General features: G+C 43.0%; 1 protein-coding gene across 1 annotated transcript; it reads right to left on the bottom strand.

Moving 5' to 3' along the window:
- Nucleotides 1–16,543: 16,543 nt before the first annotated feature.
- C11H11orf87 (chromosome 11 C11orf87 homolog) lies at nucleotides 16,544–17,140 on the bottom strand. The gene has a single exon (XM_044919620.1). It carries the CDS (start codon nucleotides 17,138–17,140, stop codon nucleotides 16,544–16,546), a length of 597 nt encoding a protein of 198 aa, XP_044775555.1.
- Nucleotides 17,141–17,627: the final 487 nt, after the last annotated feature.

Here is a 17,627-nt window from a genome sequence, read left to right on the forward strand (position 1 = left end):
GCTGTTTATGCTGCTACCCTCCCCCTACACTTCCTGGGGTGTGAAGGGGGACTTGCACACCATCAGAGGAAGATCATGCAGCTTGAGGCCCGAATTTCTCAAAGCACCATCTGGGGCCTACGGCACCTGCAAGAGTTTCCTTGACGGTCAGAGAACTGCTCCCAAACTGCAAGCCTTGTTTTCGGCTCTCACTATTTTTATTTTTGTCTGTGATCACAGAAGGCCCTAAGGCCTTCAGTCTAAGGGTTATTGAGATTCGGTGTTCATAAGCTGAAGTTCACACATTCCCAGAATTTGCTAACAAATCTGACTTCAACAACTGGCAAAGGTGGTCTTTTGTTGTTTATTCACCAACACATAGGCAGTTCTTGCTATGTCCCAGGCATTTTCTAAACACTTTGGAAATGTTAACTGGCTGTTAATCTTTATAATATGCCTTTGAAGGAAATACTCTTATTATTACTATTTCTCAGTGTGAAAACTGAGGCAAGAAAAAGCTGAGCGAGCCATCCAAGGTCCCACAGCTAATGAGTGTCAAGCCAAGATATGAAGACAGGGGGTCTGGTTCAGCCTCCACACTCTTAGCCTCTCCCTGTTTTGTCTGAAAGTTACTGTTGCTCACTTGTTGTGGATCGTTTGGGTAGCCCTGCATATTACTGCACTGATGGCCCCAAAGTTTCTCATTACGAATCTTTCATGACAACAACAAACACAGCAACAGTATCTACTGAGCGTTCACTGTGTGCTAGTCACCGTTCTAAGTGCATATGAATTCATCTAATAGATTAACTCATTCAGCCCTCCCTCCAGCCCTCCCACTTTCATCCTCACATCAGTTTTGCAAATCACAGGAACGGGGAGGAGACAGCTTGGTAACCTGCACAACCCCACCTGCACACAGCCCGAAAGTCATGGGGCTGGGCTCAAACCCAGGCAGTCGCCTCTACACCCGATGCTCTTTGCCGCAGCCTATCACACTTCAAAATGGGTCATCGGCACCTGTCCAGCTCTTCCTCCATCAGAAAGCAGGGACAGGTACAGTACCTATGCTGGGAGGGTGGCTGAACCCCTTGCTACAGGCCATGTTCAAAACAGCGGCAAGAGACGTTGGCTGGAGTCAGAGTTCATGGAGCAGCCACGCACAGAGGATGAATTCTTGTTTTGGACCAGGCATCGCCTGCTGTTAGCAAAGAACGGGGATGGAGATGCAGGGGCAATGCAGGAACCGGGTGAATCAGCCGGAATCAGAGCTGTGGGGCCAGACGGTCTCTGCGACTCACCATGTGGTCACGGGCAAGCCATTCACCTTCCCCGAGTCCTGCTTTCCCCCCAGTGGTTTTTGGGTGAGGACAATCCCCCACTTCGGAGAGTATTGTGAAGAATGAATGAGATAATAAAAGTAAAACTCTTAGCATCATTTAGGCAGCTCATTATTACTGCATCGATCATAGTGAAACGTTTCCAAATATTCCATTTACATTATTTAAAAAAAAACAAGCAAGCTCAAATCTCTACCAAACACTTGATACCAGTCTCTTCAAACACTGGACAGCTAATGGCCCCACTTTTTTTTTTTTTAAATTAAAGCAACTTTCCTCATTCTTCCTTCCCTGTAAAGCCTAATTTAAAATTTTTCCCCTCTCTATCTGGCTTCTAGGAAGAGAATGATATTATTAGTATTTCTGATATAGCATAAGACCTTCTTTGGTCCTAAAGGAGAAACTGATGATTTCCACCAGCAATGCTAATATACCAACAGCGATATCGGTAGCATTTTATTTCACGGCATTCGGAGCTGCTGTGTGCTTCCTCTTGGCCACAGGTCTGTTTTATGCAATTTGGTGGGTGTCTGTGGCTTTTGGGCTTGTTTCAGAGGCAATGACTTTGCCAACCCAATCTGCATAATTCTATTTACTTGCCTTTGTGAAGGAGAGACCTTGCCAGATCTACTGACTCTGACATCAGGGTCTGAGGGCCATGGGGTTCTTTTGTCTCTTTCACGCCAACAAAAAGGAACCAGGCTCAAAAACCTGGGTAATTCCATTCAGTTCCAGTGCTGTGTGTTAGTACACAGAGAAACAGCATCTCTGTTCCACCTGTACAATAAATAATGCATATGCCCTCCACAGAATCCTGAAAAATAAGCTGTTTCCCTTTCTGATCTTGATAAAATGTACAGAAATGTACAGATTTCCCTCAAGGTCCTCATTCTTCTTCATCAGGCACCCCTCTAGGATGGTGGTTTTAGTTTGCATTAGCCATCACATGGGGACTTTGCTAAAGATGCTTTTTCCTAAAGACATATTTCCAGAGATTCAGATTCAGTCAGTATTGGGTAAAGCCCAGGTCACCTGTAAATTCCATAGGTTGATAATCCTCTCCCTCCTCCACACACACTCCTTCAGATTCTGATGTAAATGGGTTCTTGTACGCCATCCTGAGGAGTGCTCTTGTATATTTTTGTCATGTCCCTTTGTTATTGAGTGTTACAGAAATAATTTAATTATTTGAAATTGATAAGAAAAAAATCACAGGAATGGTATTGTCTTCTAGCAGCATGGAAAAGAAAGATGAGGGGCTTTAGAATTAGGAAAAACCTTAATGCAAATCCAGACTCGATCACTTACTAGTGGGGTGATCTTGGGGAAATTACTTAATATCTCTGAGCCTCAGTTTTTCATCTATAAAATGGGAATAATAACCCCCAAGAAGTTTACCCTGAGGGTTAACTGAGATATCCTGGTTAAATACAAAACAGGCACAATCAAAGCACTTACTTGGAGTCTGGATAGGATAGTTCTAAGTGATGCTAAAGTGTCCCTTCGTTTAAATGAAGTTGATATGTTTTTACAAGGAGTAAGTATAAAGGTCAACGATGCTCTGTTGGGTTAAGATGGGGTCTTCCTGGAGATTTTGCCCCTGACTTGTTTTTCTTCTGCATTCAAAGAAAGGAAACAAAGCCTGGGAAGACTCTACTGTAGGCCCACAGATGGAGTGACCCAAGGGAGCCTACGTCAGTGGTGACTGATGGCCCTGGACAAGTTCCTGAAGTAGATCTGGCATCCAAAGAGGCAAAGAGCCTACTGATGAGAGTCTGCAGGAGTGAGCACACTCACATTCCACCTAGTCAAGCTGACCCTCAAACCTGATAGAGAGTAGAGAAAACAGTGTCAATCAGGCCTAACAAGACCCTGTGGCCCCAGCATTTCCTCCCTGCATGGGAGGAACCACACTGATGTGAAGCCAAAGACGTCCCTTCCTTGAGGACCAAGCCCAAAAAGTTGAGAGGGTTGGTTGATAAACTTTCCACAGACAGCCCCTCAGTCATGACCCCAAATGTGAGCCTTTGTAAAGGGGGCACTAGGTTGCCAACTCACTCCATTAGGTCTGCTTGGTGCTGGCTAGATTTTTCCATCAGGCAGCTGGAGCATGAAAAAATAAAAAATTGTTATCATAACAAAGCATTAAAACAGTTGCCATAGGAAAAATTCAGAACTTTATTAATGGACTTCCTTATTTATTTTACAGTTTTGTATTATTTTTATATTGAATCACATGATGAGGACAGACTGGGAAGCCACATTTTTTTTTAAGGCCAGAGGTCTCTATAGGTTTTAATCCATCCTGGGTGTTTCCTGCTGAGCACTGAGTTGAGTAGGTGGTTACTTCCTTGATCAGATCTTAAGGGTCTTGAGACCAACACTCCTGCACCCAAAGTCCTGCCTTGAAATATGCCCTCCTACCTAAGGCACTGTAGGCTTCTGTGAAAATGAGAATAGTATCTTAAATTATTCATAGTCATTATCAACACCAAATACACATGCTCAATATTGCAGAGTACAGTTCTGAGAAGGAAAAGTCAGATAACGTTACGAGAGGAACACACCTTCATACTGAATTTTCAGAGAGACAATGGTCCTAAATAGAAAGTACTGTAGAATACTAAATAGAAAGTATTGTACTTTGGGAAGTACAATATTGTGATTTATAAGAAAAATATATATTTGCTCATTCAGATGACCAAAATATATTTCCCATATATATTTGGTCTTGATCCATGGTTCCTGGCTCACAGCTCCTAAAACCCTAGAAATTTTAAAAGTGTTGTGAGTAATCAAGGTGTCTTTTGTTATGTTAATGAAGTGACTTTCAGCCAAAGCACAGTCCCGGTGGAGCCAACTATGTGATTAGAGGGTTGGAACTTTCAGTCCAACCTGGGGAGCAGCTAGCGGGGGAGATGGGAAAGAAGGGCTGGAGATGGAATCAATCACCAATGGTCAATGATTTAATCAATCATGTCTATATAATAAAGCCTTCATGAAAACCCAAAAGGATGAGGTTTAGAGAGCTTCCAGGTTGGTGAACACGTGAAGATTTGGGGAGAGTGGTGCATTCACAGAGCATGGAAATCCACACCCTTTCCCAATACCTTGCCTTGTGCATTTCTTCAATCTGGCTCTTCCTGAGTTACATCTTTTTATAATAAACTGATGGTCTAGAAAGTAAAATGTTTCTCTGAGTTCCATGAGCTGCTCTAGCAAATTAATTAAACCTGAGAAGTAGGTCCTGGGAATTGCTGATTTGTAGCTAGAACTGCTGGTTGTTACCTGTGCTTGCCATTGGCATCTGAAGTGAGGCGGGCAACACTCTTGTGCGATGGAGCCCTTGACCTGTGAGATCCGATGCTATCTCCAGGTAGATAGTGTAAGAATTGAGTTGAATTGTAGGACACCCATCTGTTGTCAGAGAATTGCTTAGTCCTGGTATGGGAAACATCCCCCTCCATAGGTTGGCATTGGGTCCAGCAACCCAAAAAGAGGAGGATAGACCTTCAAGTGGAAGTAGGGCACAGAGTGGGACATCGGGCAGTTCAGAGAACCTAAAAGCATACTGGAGTAGGTGAAAGGATTAAAAAGAGGAATGATAAATTGTGGCAAACCCGCCACAATCTGCCAAGGGCCTGTAGTTTGTCTAACCACTGAAGGACAGTGACACGTTTTCTAGTCCAAAGGGACAGAGCCTAAGCCTCTCTTTGCCTCAACTCCAAATCTTGCTGTCAGATCCAGATTTCTCTGTCTACATGTAAGTGGGATGCTATGGCTCCCTTTTTGGACAAGAGAGTGAAATAAGATGATATAATAAATGATCAGCTTGTGTTCATTCAATTTGGCTTATTATTTACATAATTGCAACTTGAACTTGGTTTTGCTTGTATTATTTCATTCTGGAAGTCCTGTCTCCATAACTGAGTCATAATCTCTGTGAGAGGATTGGGTCCTACCTTCTTCTTTAGCATCTCCCTCAGCCCAGCAGAAGAACTGATGGGCACTGAGAAATGCCAGGTGACTGACTGCTTTCCTGATTCTTTTCCTTCAATAAATGTTCATTTGACCTCAGTTCTGATGGCTGACTCACTGTTCCTATACCGGCCATGAGAAGTATTAAGGCTCAGGTAAAAAAAAAAAAAGCTTTGCTGGGCTATTCCCACAAGCATGGAGTAGGGATAGTGTGTGGTGGAAAAGCATTATATCTGCCAAACATTTCTTTGAAGATACAGAACATTGAAAATGCCAAAGATTCCAATGATGCCATGCTCCTTGTCATCCAGGAGTCAAGTGAAATTGGTGACTGTCACAAATATTCTGTTAATTTTTGCGTTTCTGCTGCTGGTATGATTCAGGCTAGATTCCCACAGTAGTATCAAAGTACTTCATCAGGAACGTGTCCATAGAATTTCAATTGATTCACTCACTTGTTTATTCAACAACATTTATACTGAATAACTAGTACTTATTATATGCCAGGCACTTTGCTAGAGACTAGAATGTGTTGTCAGAGCACAGAGAACATGAGTTTGTTACTAACGACCTACCAAAAAACTATGCCCTGCCTTTGCCACCCAATCCCCATAAAAGAAGCAAAAACAGGAACTACCAGGCACTCATTGCCCACTATTGGTAGACCTTTGCATTTATTTTCTCATGTAACCCACACAAGCCTTCACAAACTAAAGCATGGAAAGGTAAGGAACTTGTCCAAGGTATCATGACCACCAAGTGAGAGAACCATGCCTTTCCCCATAATACTGGTTGTACTGGTATTTCAACAAATTCACCAACACCCTAGGATTCCTTCTCAGCAGCATATAGATTCTTATCACTGCCAATGGTGTCATATCTGATTATTTCTCTCCTCTAAGAGAGCCAAGCAGGGTTTGTCGTAGATCCTGTATAACTTCACAATTCTCTGCAGACATGTCTCAGAATTGCAACAAATGCCCTAGAAGCTAATGTCAGAACACACACACTTCCAGACATACGGAGAACTCCTCCAACGTGACAGACGAGGAGTTGTCATCCAGGAATTACATGATAGTGACAGTGCTATTTCTTGAAGCTCATATGCCAAATTGCGGCTGCTCCACAGAACTAGGCTTCACCACAGTCTGAGCATGGCCTGGGGACAAACCCATTCAGCCTGTGCCAGCAAAGCCCGACCTCCGTTTGAACTCTCATTATTAATGATTAACTTTGTCCCCAACTCATGACAGCTAAGCAGCACCCCGGCTGGGGTTGCCCTAATCAACAAAATACAAAGTACCCATCTATTCCCTGCTTTTTCCTTCTCTCTTTACTTCTTCTCCCTCACACCATGCATCTATTAATCACCAACTCCATCAATTCCATAACCTAACATACTCTTGAACATACCAGTATTCTTCATCTCCACCCCTATTGGTTCAATCCCTCATCTTTTGTTGCAGGATTTATGAAGCTGTATTCCATCTGGTGTCTCTACATCCAGGTCTCTGACCACCATCACATCTATTCTGTATTTTGAGGCTGCCAGGGTAGTATTTTAAAAATGCAAATGTATAATTCCGCTCTATATTCAAAATTTCCCACTGACTCCCCACTGACAACAGAACAGCGTGTTCTCAAAAGCTACTCTTGAAGGGCTTTAATAATCTGGCTTACTTCTACCTTTCAGACTTCTTTTATGTCACTCCCAGTGCGAACATAATATTCTCAAAATAAGTACCACATTCTTACCTCTGTGCTTTCAGACATGCTTTTCTTTCTGCTTAAAATGCTTTTCCTTTTCTTGATAAACTCCTACTCATCCTTTAAAACCCACCTAAAGTATTACACCTCCTCTGGGAAACCTTTCCTAACCCTACCATATAGCATATTTTGTGCTCCCAAAGTAATTTTTACATGTATTTCCTATCACAATTGAACTGAATTGAAATGTATTGTTTAATCACTATAAGCCCTTCAAGGTTAGGGTCAGATTTTACCCCTCCCCTGCTACTTGAGGCATGTCTCTTAACATACTGCTCAGTAATCATCAGTTTCTTGCTTTCTGCCTACCAAGATCACTATTTGCTTACTTACAAAATTAGGGGCGTGAGTGAAATGGGTTTTACAAATCCTTACAGCCAAACAGTCTTTCATCAGTGAACTCATATATTTGCATGGCTTCTTCAGGTCTTTGCTTACGTATCACTTTCTCAGTGAGGCTTTCTTGGACCACCCTATTTAAAGCCCAACACTCTCTCCTGGCACATTCCCTATCCCCCTTTACTGCATGATCGTCTCTATAGCTCTTTTCTCCTTATAACATACTCCATAGTTTAATTTATTCATGTGTTTTATTTACGTGTCTCCAAAAAAAACAAAACAAAACAAAAACGAAATCCCCACGAGGGCAAGACATTTACCTATATTGTGCAAAACTGTGTTTCTGGCACAAAAGCGATACCTGGCCTAGAGCTGGCTGTCAATGAATATTTGTTGACTGAACGAGCTCTCAAGTATTAGAGGTGAAAGGTCCAAAGGGATCACCTCATCAACGAGAATAAAAAAAAAAAAAAAAAAAAGTCAATGACACCTAGTCAGTGGCCAAGCCAGGATTAGCTACAGGCATGTGGTTAGACAGTGAGGACTATGCGCTGATTGACAACTGTCAGAAACAGGGCAGTGTAACTGGCACAAAAAAATGAAGCTACCTGTGTGTGAGTCTAAGAACAGGACTAACCTGGGTGGACCCTGCAAACAAGCCTGTTATATCATAGCCACATTCTCACATGTTGGGCATAACCATGATCTTTTGTACATCTCCCCATAGGAGGACACAATGTGGCAGAAGGAAGGGGGTGTGGCGCACAAGGGCAAAGATAGAGAAGGGTGCCTCCTAGCCTCTCCTTTCTTTGTTCTTCCCTGACGATGCATGCACCTTTGGAACTTAGGGATCTACACGTCCTCCTCTACTTTCTGTGGCAGGATCTTTAGAAAGGCTGATCCATACTAAGGCACTGGTGACGCTTATTATCTCTCCCATAGAGACTGGACTGGGGTCTACAACATACACCCCTGGGACCAAGCTCTTAATTTAGGGACTTCACACACTGCTAAGTAGAAGGCGGAGACGGTATCTTTCGACATCACCAAATTCTAGCCATTCAACTTGAAATAACTCCCTATGTATAAATAAGCATAACCAATAAAGTATGTCTTAGGCACCTCTTAATGGAGGCCCGTTGATTGGTAGGTCAATCCCTCTTCTACACCCTATCCTCCATTTAAGACTTAACCTGTGAGGATTGAGTCAGGGCACAGGATATTACATTTAGAAAGCAAAATACCCCAAATCTACCACTTCCTGTTTGGCTGTACCAGAGGACCATATAAGGGACCACAGAGAAAAAGTCTATCCCTTCTAGTTCTGGGTAATTTGGGAAGAAGAAGGGAGCCAAATATGGCTTGAGGAGGATGGATTCCAAGGCTCTTGGTCCCCAAAGCCCTAGACTGCCCTTGATTCAGGGACAAACAGCTATAGAGAGAGGTCCAGTGGTTAAGTATTCTGATAGGATCAGAGAGTCTGTGGACTTTGAAGCCAGCAGGGGCGTTGGAAAATCTCCCTGGCCATACTAGGGGGAACCATTACTGGAGAGATCTACAGTACTCCTCTCTCCTACAGAAAGGCAGTGGCACTGTGACAGCTGTAGGGACTAGAGGCAACTAGAAGCCTTCTTATTTCGCATGGTCTGAATGGGATGTCCTAAGGACTCAGAGATACTCATTTGCCCCAGTGGAAGGGGCCCAGAGATGCTGAAACACAGCAAAAACAGCAAAATCCTGCATTTGGCACAAAAGAGCCACTGTTGACTCAGTTTGGGGAGACTATATAAAAAAGTCCAGAATCCCAGGTTCTGATGTTGGGTACAAGCCAGGAAGCAGACAGGACTAGCCACCGTGCAGCTCAAACCAGAAAGGATCTGTTTAGGACGGCACAAGTCCGAGGAACCTTCCTCCTCAGCCACCATCATATAACAGAAATCATTCCCAGACATCACGTGGAAAGAAGCAGAAAAGAAGAGAAAATCTTAGAGTTTGAAAATTTTCTCAAAAGGGCTACCCAGCAAGTTGGTCCCTATGAGAGATAAGACGAATCATAGGAAGATAGAGTAGCCATGCTTGTTTTGCACATCTGTATGTGAAAGGTGAGTATTTTTGACATCTCAGTGCATTTCAGGGTAGTTCTCAGGATTTTTAAGAATTTGTGTGGAGCTTTGTACCAATGAGTCACTATAAACCTCCAGGCTAAAATTAAAAATCCTAAGTCAAAGCCATAACCCAGGGAGAGAGAAGACTTGCAGATGCAGATAAAGAATGGTCAGCATAAAGTAGAAAAGAGGGGATAAGAAAAGTTATCACTAGAGCCCCTTCTTGATCTGTAAAGTTTTGAGAAGCAGAACCAACTTTTCAGAGAGGAATGCCCAATACTATCAGCATCAGTTCAAGACTGGGACAATTTAGAGAGGTACTACTGGAAAAAAGAGATTGGACTTCAGCAGCTGATCAGAAAGAGAATACCCAGCCGGTATTTAATTAGCGAAGTCAACCCAGGAAGATCCAAGGAGTTAGTGAGTAGGTCCATTGTCAGTCTTGTGAGACCTAGCTGAGTAAATACCCAAGCCTTCTCATGAACCAAAAAAACTGAGGTTAAAGAATACTTAACCTCCTGGGAATGAAGGAGACCATGGTTAGAGATTAGATTGTGGCACCAATCCATACTTCCTGCCACCTTTTGGTAGAGAAAGCTATTCATCTCCACTCCAGAATTCAATACCCACTAGAAGTTTTTCCCAGCTCAAGGAGAACATTTCCAATGTGCAATCTGCAGCTTCTCGGGTGGGGGTAGGGCAAAGTAATGACCCAGTATTGGAAAGAGGCTGTGCCTTCTTGAAGACCAAATAGTGATACAGGGTAAAAGATGCAATCCATACCCAGATTTTCTAGCCAAAGGTGGAGGGATTGGGTAGAAGTTCACAAAGAAATAAATGTAGTATAAAAATCAAGCTCTCACCTTCTAGGAAAGTGGGAGAGTAGGACCTTAATTATGAGTTAAAGTTCTTTCAGGAATACAAAGATTTAGTATGGTAGGATTATATGTTTCAAATATCTCCCAATTTAGGATCCCTTATCAATAAGCTTCTCTCTCTGTCTCCTATACCCTAACTGCCATTAAAGGCTAGTCATAAGGCTGAAGTCAGGAAAGAGACAAAGCCCACTGCAGAGATGGGATGCCACCTATGGTAGAAAATCTCAGGCAGATAAAAGGGGGCATTGAGAGGAAAATCTGCTTCTTGCAGTTTGGAGCAATTCTGAGAAAAAAATGAGATAGAAGAGTGAGACAGGCAGCTGTTAAGGCTTTCATGCTTCTCTTCTCCACACACAAAAAGAAGGGGTGGTGCTTCATAAACATGTAAATAGTTTTGGAGAAGCCCAGGGATTAGGGTTTACTGGCAACCCCACCGCCTGGAATGTATCAGAGTGGAGCAGTAAGCCCTAATTCATGGCACCATCTGACATGGAGCAGGACTAGCTGAAGTGGGGTGGCAATGATGGGTGGTGCCATGCCTCTCAGTAGTAGGTCATGGCATGCAGGATACCCAGAAGTTCCTGTATCTCCAAGAGGACAAAGTGTGAGAGTCCTGCTGGACCTAGGGATGGCAGGGTGCAGGATATACAGACTCCTGTGGAAGATGACTTGAGACTCGGGGAAAAAGGTCCAGGGTCTAAGACTGCAGTGGCAAAAGTCAGCACAAAATCTAGAAAGGACAACAGCATCTCAGACTGGAGAGCCGTCCTAATCAACTGCTTTCCAGCGGAGTTCAGCTAGGACCCAAAGAATGTATATGAATGTGAGGCTTCCAATTTCCCTCATCGCCACAAAATCAGGTCAACCATATCCTTTCTCCACATACCTGATTATGTTAGAGAAGGCAGGAAAAGAGCAAATCTGAACGACTAAGTATATGACCTAGAGAGCCTGAGCATCTGCCTAAAAGGACTGCTAAATTAATGGACTGGACTCAGTTTATTGGGTGATACTAAATTTATAAACTTCCCATTTTTGGATGCAGTTGGCTTGTGAAGAAGTTTTGATGAGTAATAATTAAAAATAAAAACTAATTTCTTTGAGCATCTGAGGGCAATAGAATGAGTAATTTTATAATCTTACTATATTCTAATAAGGAAATAGTGTCCAAAAAGCCAATTAACAAGAAAACTCTTTTATTGATAGAAAAGCAAAACAAATTTTCCATGAATTCTAATATCTGTTTCATTCTGTCGGATATATTTGAGTTCAAAAATCAGTTTTTTCTGTTGCTGTTGTCATTATTCTTGTTGTTAATCTCCCTATGGTAGCAACCCAACGAAATCACAAGTGTCCCTGCTTCAAACAGGTAGAACTACCTTGATAAGACATTGTCCTCAACTAAAGTTAATTAAATTCTTATTCTTAGCTAAGCATTCCTACATGGCACCAACTGTATCACTAGGTTGGTGACATTAGTAAGTACTGATGTCAAGTCATCAAAACTGTTTCTCAAATGTTATCAAGTAAATCAGAAACCAAATCAGAATCAGATTAATGTTCCATTCAGCCCCTCCATAGATAGCTCAGTTCATTCAAATGTGAACTAAAACATCTATGAGCCACAATCACTAATTCCAAAAAAGGATGGCTCAGAGAAGTGGTTTTCCAAATTCAGATTCAAAGTCCAGATTCACAGGGGACTGGACCTGAGGAGTCTGACCAGATTAGAATAAAGTTCCTGGTTCTAATTTAACCTATAACTTCCACATAACATCAGCTAGCAATTGCTCAACTGTCACCCACAGAAAAGCATTTAAAGCATATGTCTACACAATGGAAAAAAATGGAATTTTAACCATTATCTAATTAATTCAATCGATATAGATAGAAATAGTGGAAAAGTCAGACGCCAAAGTTTTTTTTAAAGCTAATTTATCCATATTTTCCAAAAATTACATACCAAACTAAACAGATAAGGGTCAAATTTTCACTTTACCTTCAGCTATGCAGATATAAGTTGTATCTCCACACAACATATAGGCTGAAAATAAAAAAAAAAAAATCAAGCCACAATCCAAGTTTGTGGTCTAGATAGTCCTAAAGCTCTTCTAGATATTTTTGCTTTCCATCTAGATATTTAGATCACATAGGTATGGTCACAAGTTCATTATCATTGCTACATTTGAGTCACTAACTAGGAAAGGAAGCTTATCTAATTACCAACTCCCTGGGCCAAACAAGACTCTCCCCTTTCATTAAATAAAGAGAAAGTCATTCAGATTTAACCCCAGAGAAATAAGTACATGCATATACCTGGCTTCTCAGTATCCTCTCTGGATAAGAGGATGGAACAACGATTTGGTTTCCATCTCGTTCTTATAATGACAGAAAAGAGAATACAAAAAGTCCATTGTAAATTTGTACAAAAGGTATGCATATATAAATACATATCTATGGGTGTATATAAATTCTAAAGAAGATTATATTCATCTACATCTTTAAGATTCAGAGTCCCATACAGTTGACATAATGGTATTCTCGCTCCAATTTTCTCATTTTTAAAAACAATAAGAATCAAGCATGCCACCTTATTAATACCGAATAGCAAGTGCAGAAGTTGAACTGTAGCTATAGGGATTTGAAGCAATTCATTTGACGGGACATCAGCGAATAAAATCCTTAAAATAAATTCAGCTATTTCCAGATTGCCTTTTGTTTCATATAAATGAAATCCAAAATGCCCTGTTGGTAGCATCCCAAACTCCTGAGACTGTCAATTGAGCTCAATAAGATGCAGTGTTCTAAACAGGGTCTGTGCAAATTGCTTGGATATGTGCTTATTGCAATAATTTGGTGTGGGGACTGGTGTTACTAGAATTTCATGTAATTCACTGTCTCATAAAAAATCTCGAGTGACACCACCAGAAGCTTAGAATTCTGAGTATATTAAACTCAGCATGAAATTTGACTCACAAACCACATCATCTTTACAAAGAGCACTATTAAAAATATTAAACCACAGTCAGTTAATGGAGAAAGGCATACATATTTAAAGGTGCACAATAAGAGAATATTATGGATGTGTGCCCATGTTTAGAGGTATAAACATGTTTTTTAAACAGTATACATAATGCTTTCATTTCTCCTGTTTCCTCTATTTCTTTGGGGAAAAATTATATAGGACAATTTCATAATTACCCCCTAGAGTGTACAGGCTGCTCCTTAGAAGGGGATTCTTATTGCATGCCTTGAATGCACTGTGATTCATAAGGCAAAAATGTATGAGTAGCTTCAGCACCAAGGAAATGGAATCATCATCCAGCACTGCTCACAACAGAACATCTTATTGCTTTAATAAAATGGGAAATTATTCACTGTAAGAAGTGCACCAAACAAGGGGGAGAAAGTAATATCCATGCACTTAGTGGAGCTTATTGGAAATGAGGAAGCTCCCTTCTGAGTCCCTGATTCTATTCAAATTTCAAGTCCAAAAGTCATTCTGTAATAAGGTCTTAAAGAGCTACAGCTAGATGAGGGTGAGCTACAAAAATTAATGGACTTTCTTATTCACAGTGCCTTAGTCACTTCCTAGTAATAGGTAAAAGAGTGCATTAACTCCCTCGGGCCACTAGGGAGCCCTTTAGTGCATCAAGCTCTACATTGTACATCAGAATGACTAAGGCACTGGAAGAGAATCTGGTTCCTTGTTTAATATACTGAACCCAAAGATTATACCTGGTCTTCCTAATATTACAACATGGCATGCTTAAATGATGATCCTCTGTGCTTCGGGAAAGGACTTGAGTGAATATCTAATGGGTGATTAAAATTAAGCTTATTAAATTATTTGTATAAAAGATGCAGTCTGAGCTTGGGCAATTTAACAGATGACCTAAAACCTCAGAGGTAATATTCTTCTCTAGATAAGAGCACAGAAGCCTGGAACCAAGACAGAGAACCTAGAATTACTAGCTATTTGGAAGAGGGATGCACTTAGGGGCACTGTTGCCTTACACCCTGCAGGTTAATAAGAACTCTTTTAGTTGAGCTTTTGGTAGAACATTCTCATTCATACATTATCCAAACATTTAGATAGCTGTCAAAGAACTGGTTCCCAAGAAAGGATGCCACTGCATATAATTAAGATTGTAATGCCCTTCTGGCCCCTTCTATCATCAATCCAAGGGAAACAAAGTGTTAAATAACCATAGGTGGACTGCATTTCTAACATAGATGGCCTTGTCTGGCATCAGGAGAGAGAATAAAAATATCGATCTTCTTCTCTCTCACTTTGTTTTTCTCTCCATCTTTTTTGGTATATCCAGCGAACGTAGGTAAGCCAGACTGAGAAAGAGAAAAAGAGCCCTTCCTTCACTGCATCTCAGATGCAAGCACAACTTTTTAACTGAACAAGCTTCAAATATTGTTATCCTACAAGTAGTTACTGGGTTTAACTTCTCTTGAAATTTGCATGTCCTGTCATCCAAATTGCCCAGTACCCCCACCAGTCTCACCCCCAAACACATACAGTACAAGCAAGCACACACAACACTGCCTCCAGGTGGTAACTGCATGCAGGTAGGACTACAGGCACTGTTTAAATATTAACCGTGTTTTAATAGATGGCATTCCTGCACATCCATTATTTGTTTGTTTTCTGTTGTGGTTGTTTCTGTTATTCGCAAAAGAAAAAAAGAAAACATATGTGTTATCTTTTTATAACAGTCTACTACAGAATAAGGTACAAAAGAACACTTCTGGAAACAGCAGAAGCCAGTCCTGTACCACTGAATTGCTCATCCAGTGGTAACCGTTATATCAACAGCTGGAAATTAAGAACAAGACTATACAGTTTGGAGGATGTAGTACAGAACTATAGTTTGCTTCTGTATTTGGTACCAATATAATAAATATATAACAAAGGTGCACTTGCTCTAAAAATGAAACAGAAACATTTTGGTTGGTTAGATACTGCACTTTCAGTACTGCACATCACCTAGTATTTTTTTTTTTTTACAAAAAAAGGTAACTTATGCAATGTTTAATAATAAAACCAATAGTACACGCAAACCCGATTGTAGAAAAAGAAGAAAGAAACCAACAAAAAGCCAAAATAGTCACTTCCCCAAACAGCCCCTCCTCTGCCTGCACAACCAAACAAAGTGACCAGTCTAGTGAAGCAATGTCAGCACCACACCCGTCTGGACAGCTTCTGGATCTTTTGTGAATCCTGAAAATGTCCCAAGTCAAAGGTGTATAGCTGGGGGCGGGGCAGAGAGCTAAAGCAGTAGAGTTTCTTTCTTTTTTCTTTCTTTCTTTCTTTTTCTTTCTTTTTTTTCTCTTTTTTTTTTCTTTCTGTCTCTTTCTTTTCTTTTCTTTCAACTCATTTAAAGATTTTCAGCCAGCGAGGGACATTTCTAAAAGTAAATTTAAATGCCTGGTCCTGGAAAAGGGAATGGTTAACTAAGGGGTGAGAAAGAGGGCTGACCAGAGATTGGTACATGTCATACACGTTTTTCTGGGACTGTCTCTGTGGTCTCTTGTAGTTCTGGTGCTTAATGTAGACGTTTTCTTTATAATATAGTATTGCCTGAGCCCTGCGAAGGTGGGAATGGGGAAGGGTGGGGAGCTGAAGGAAAAGTGAAAGCTTGGGAGGGGGGGAAGGAAGGGAAGGTAACTGAACCTTAACTTGACAGCTATGTACAACACACCAGGCCCCCTCCACTCCCTTTGGTCCAGGAATCAACGCCTTTTTTAGATTTGGTAGCTTGTGCGGTTTCTCCTCCTTATTGGGGGGGTGGGTAGGGGTGTGCAGGGTGAAGAGGGAAGACGCATCCTTCATTGACAATGAGAAATTATGTGATTTGTCATGCGCTTGGATTGTGTTATTAGTATTATAATAATTACTATAAATATTAATAATAAAGTATTATCAGCGTTATTTCTTCTTCCGAGACTTTCCTCGCCCAATATTTACAAATACCGCACAGTGCCTCGGCGGAGGAGAAACAGTAAGGGGAGGGCAGATACGGAAAGAAGGAAAAAGGGAGGGAGGACAGAGAAAAGTGGCAGAGGAAAGATGGAGGGGGAGAAAAAGCAAGGATGGCAAAGATGCTGGAAATGAGGAAGGGGAGAGAAGAGGGGGGCTAAACAATCAGGAGAGTACCACCGTTTGCAAAAGGCCCTCGCCAGCTGTGTCCAAACAGGAGGAGGTTTCGTGTGCTCCCTGCGGACTGGGGGCCGGTGGGGGAGGCGGGGGAGCGCAGGGACCCTGGCGCGGGCGGCCAGGGGACAAAGACGAAGAGGAGGCGTTGGAGGGCGCGCAGAAGGCAAAGTCCCGGGGCTGCCTCTCCAGCCGGGTTTCTTTCGCATGGGTCGGGGCCTGGCCGCCCGCAGGGGGCAGCCCCCTGCCGCCGCGGTTGCTGCTGCAGTGATCCCGCTCGTATTCCTCCTGAGCCCTCTGCATCTTCCGCTTCTTCATCCTGCGCTTGTGGATGTGGAAGGTGGAGAGGGACAGCACGATGAGGCAGAAGATAAGGGTGACCAGGACAATCAGCACCAGCGTGGAGGAGAAGGACTGGAAGAGCTGCTGTCCCACCTGCGTGATGCAGGTGCCTCCGCCGCTGCCTCCCGCACCCGGGCCACGGGCACTCGAGTGGCCGCTGCCGCTGGCGTTGGGGGAAGCAAAGGTCCGGTTGAGGAGACACGGCGGCAGCGCCAGCCTCAGCTCCTTGGGCGCCCTGGCACTCATCGGCGCTGGGCTGGGAGGGGCCGGGCCCACCGGACTTCCTCTCTCGGGCACACCGTTCCCACCAGGCAAGAAGACGACGGAGCCCACGCCACCCAAAACTACTCCCTGGTGTGGGAGGGGATGCGCGCGCGAGCGAAGGACTGAGGGAGCAACTGCGGGCAAGCAAGCCGGCCAGGAAGCGAGCGGTGCCCAGGAGATCCTCTCCGGCCCCGCCTGGAACGCGTGTCCGCGCGCCCTTTTCCTCTCCCAAGGCACCAGGCTGCAAAGAGAACAGGCTTAGTTAGGATCCCGGCCGCTGCCCAGGGGAGTGAGGAGGACCGGAAGCATGAGCCCCACTGCAAAGCGGCCCTCTGGGCACACTGCCTCAGCTGGGCGCTGCCCGTCTTCTCCGCAGCCCGTGGACCCCAGCCCGCCCGCCCCTGGCCGCGCACCCGAGGTGCCAGCTTTCGCGCTCGCACCACTCGCTGGGAAGGGGTCCGCGCCGGCA

The sequence above is a fragment of the Neomonachus schauinslandi genome, chromosome 11, assembly GCF_002201575.2.
Source record: "Neomonachus schauinslandi chromosome 11, ASM220157v2, whole genome shotgun sequence".
Taxonomy (NCBI): domain Eukaryota; kingdom Metazoa; phylum Chordata; class Mammalia; order Carnivora; family Phocidae; genus Neomonachus; species Neomonachus schauinslandi.

What these genes read in the sequence shown, in the direction of transcription:
- C11H11orf87 (XM_044919620.1), bottom strand. Translation starts at nt 17,140, where the DNA reads ATGAGTGCCAGGGCGCCCAAGGAGCTGAGGCTGGCGCTGCCGCCGTGT.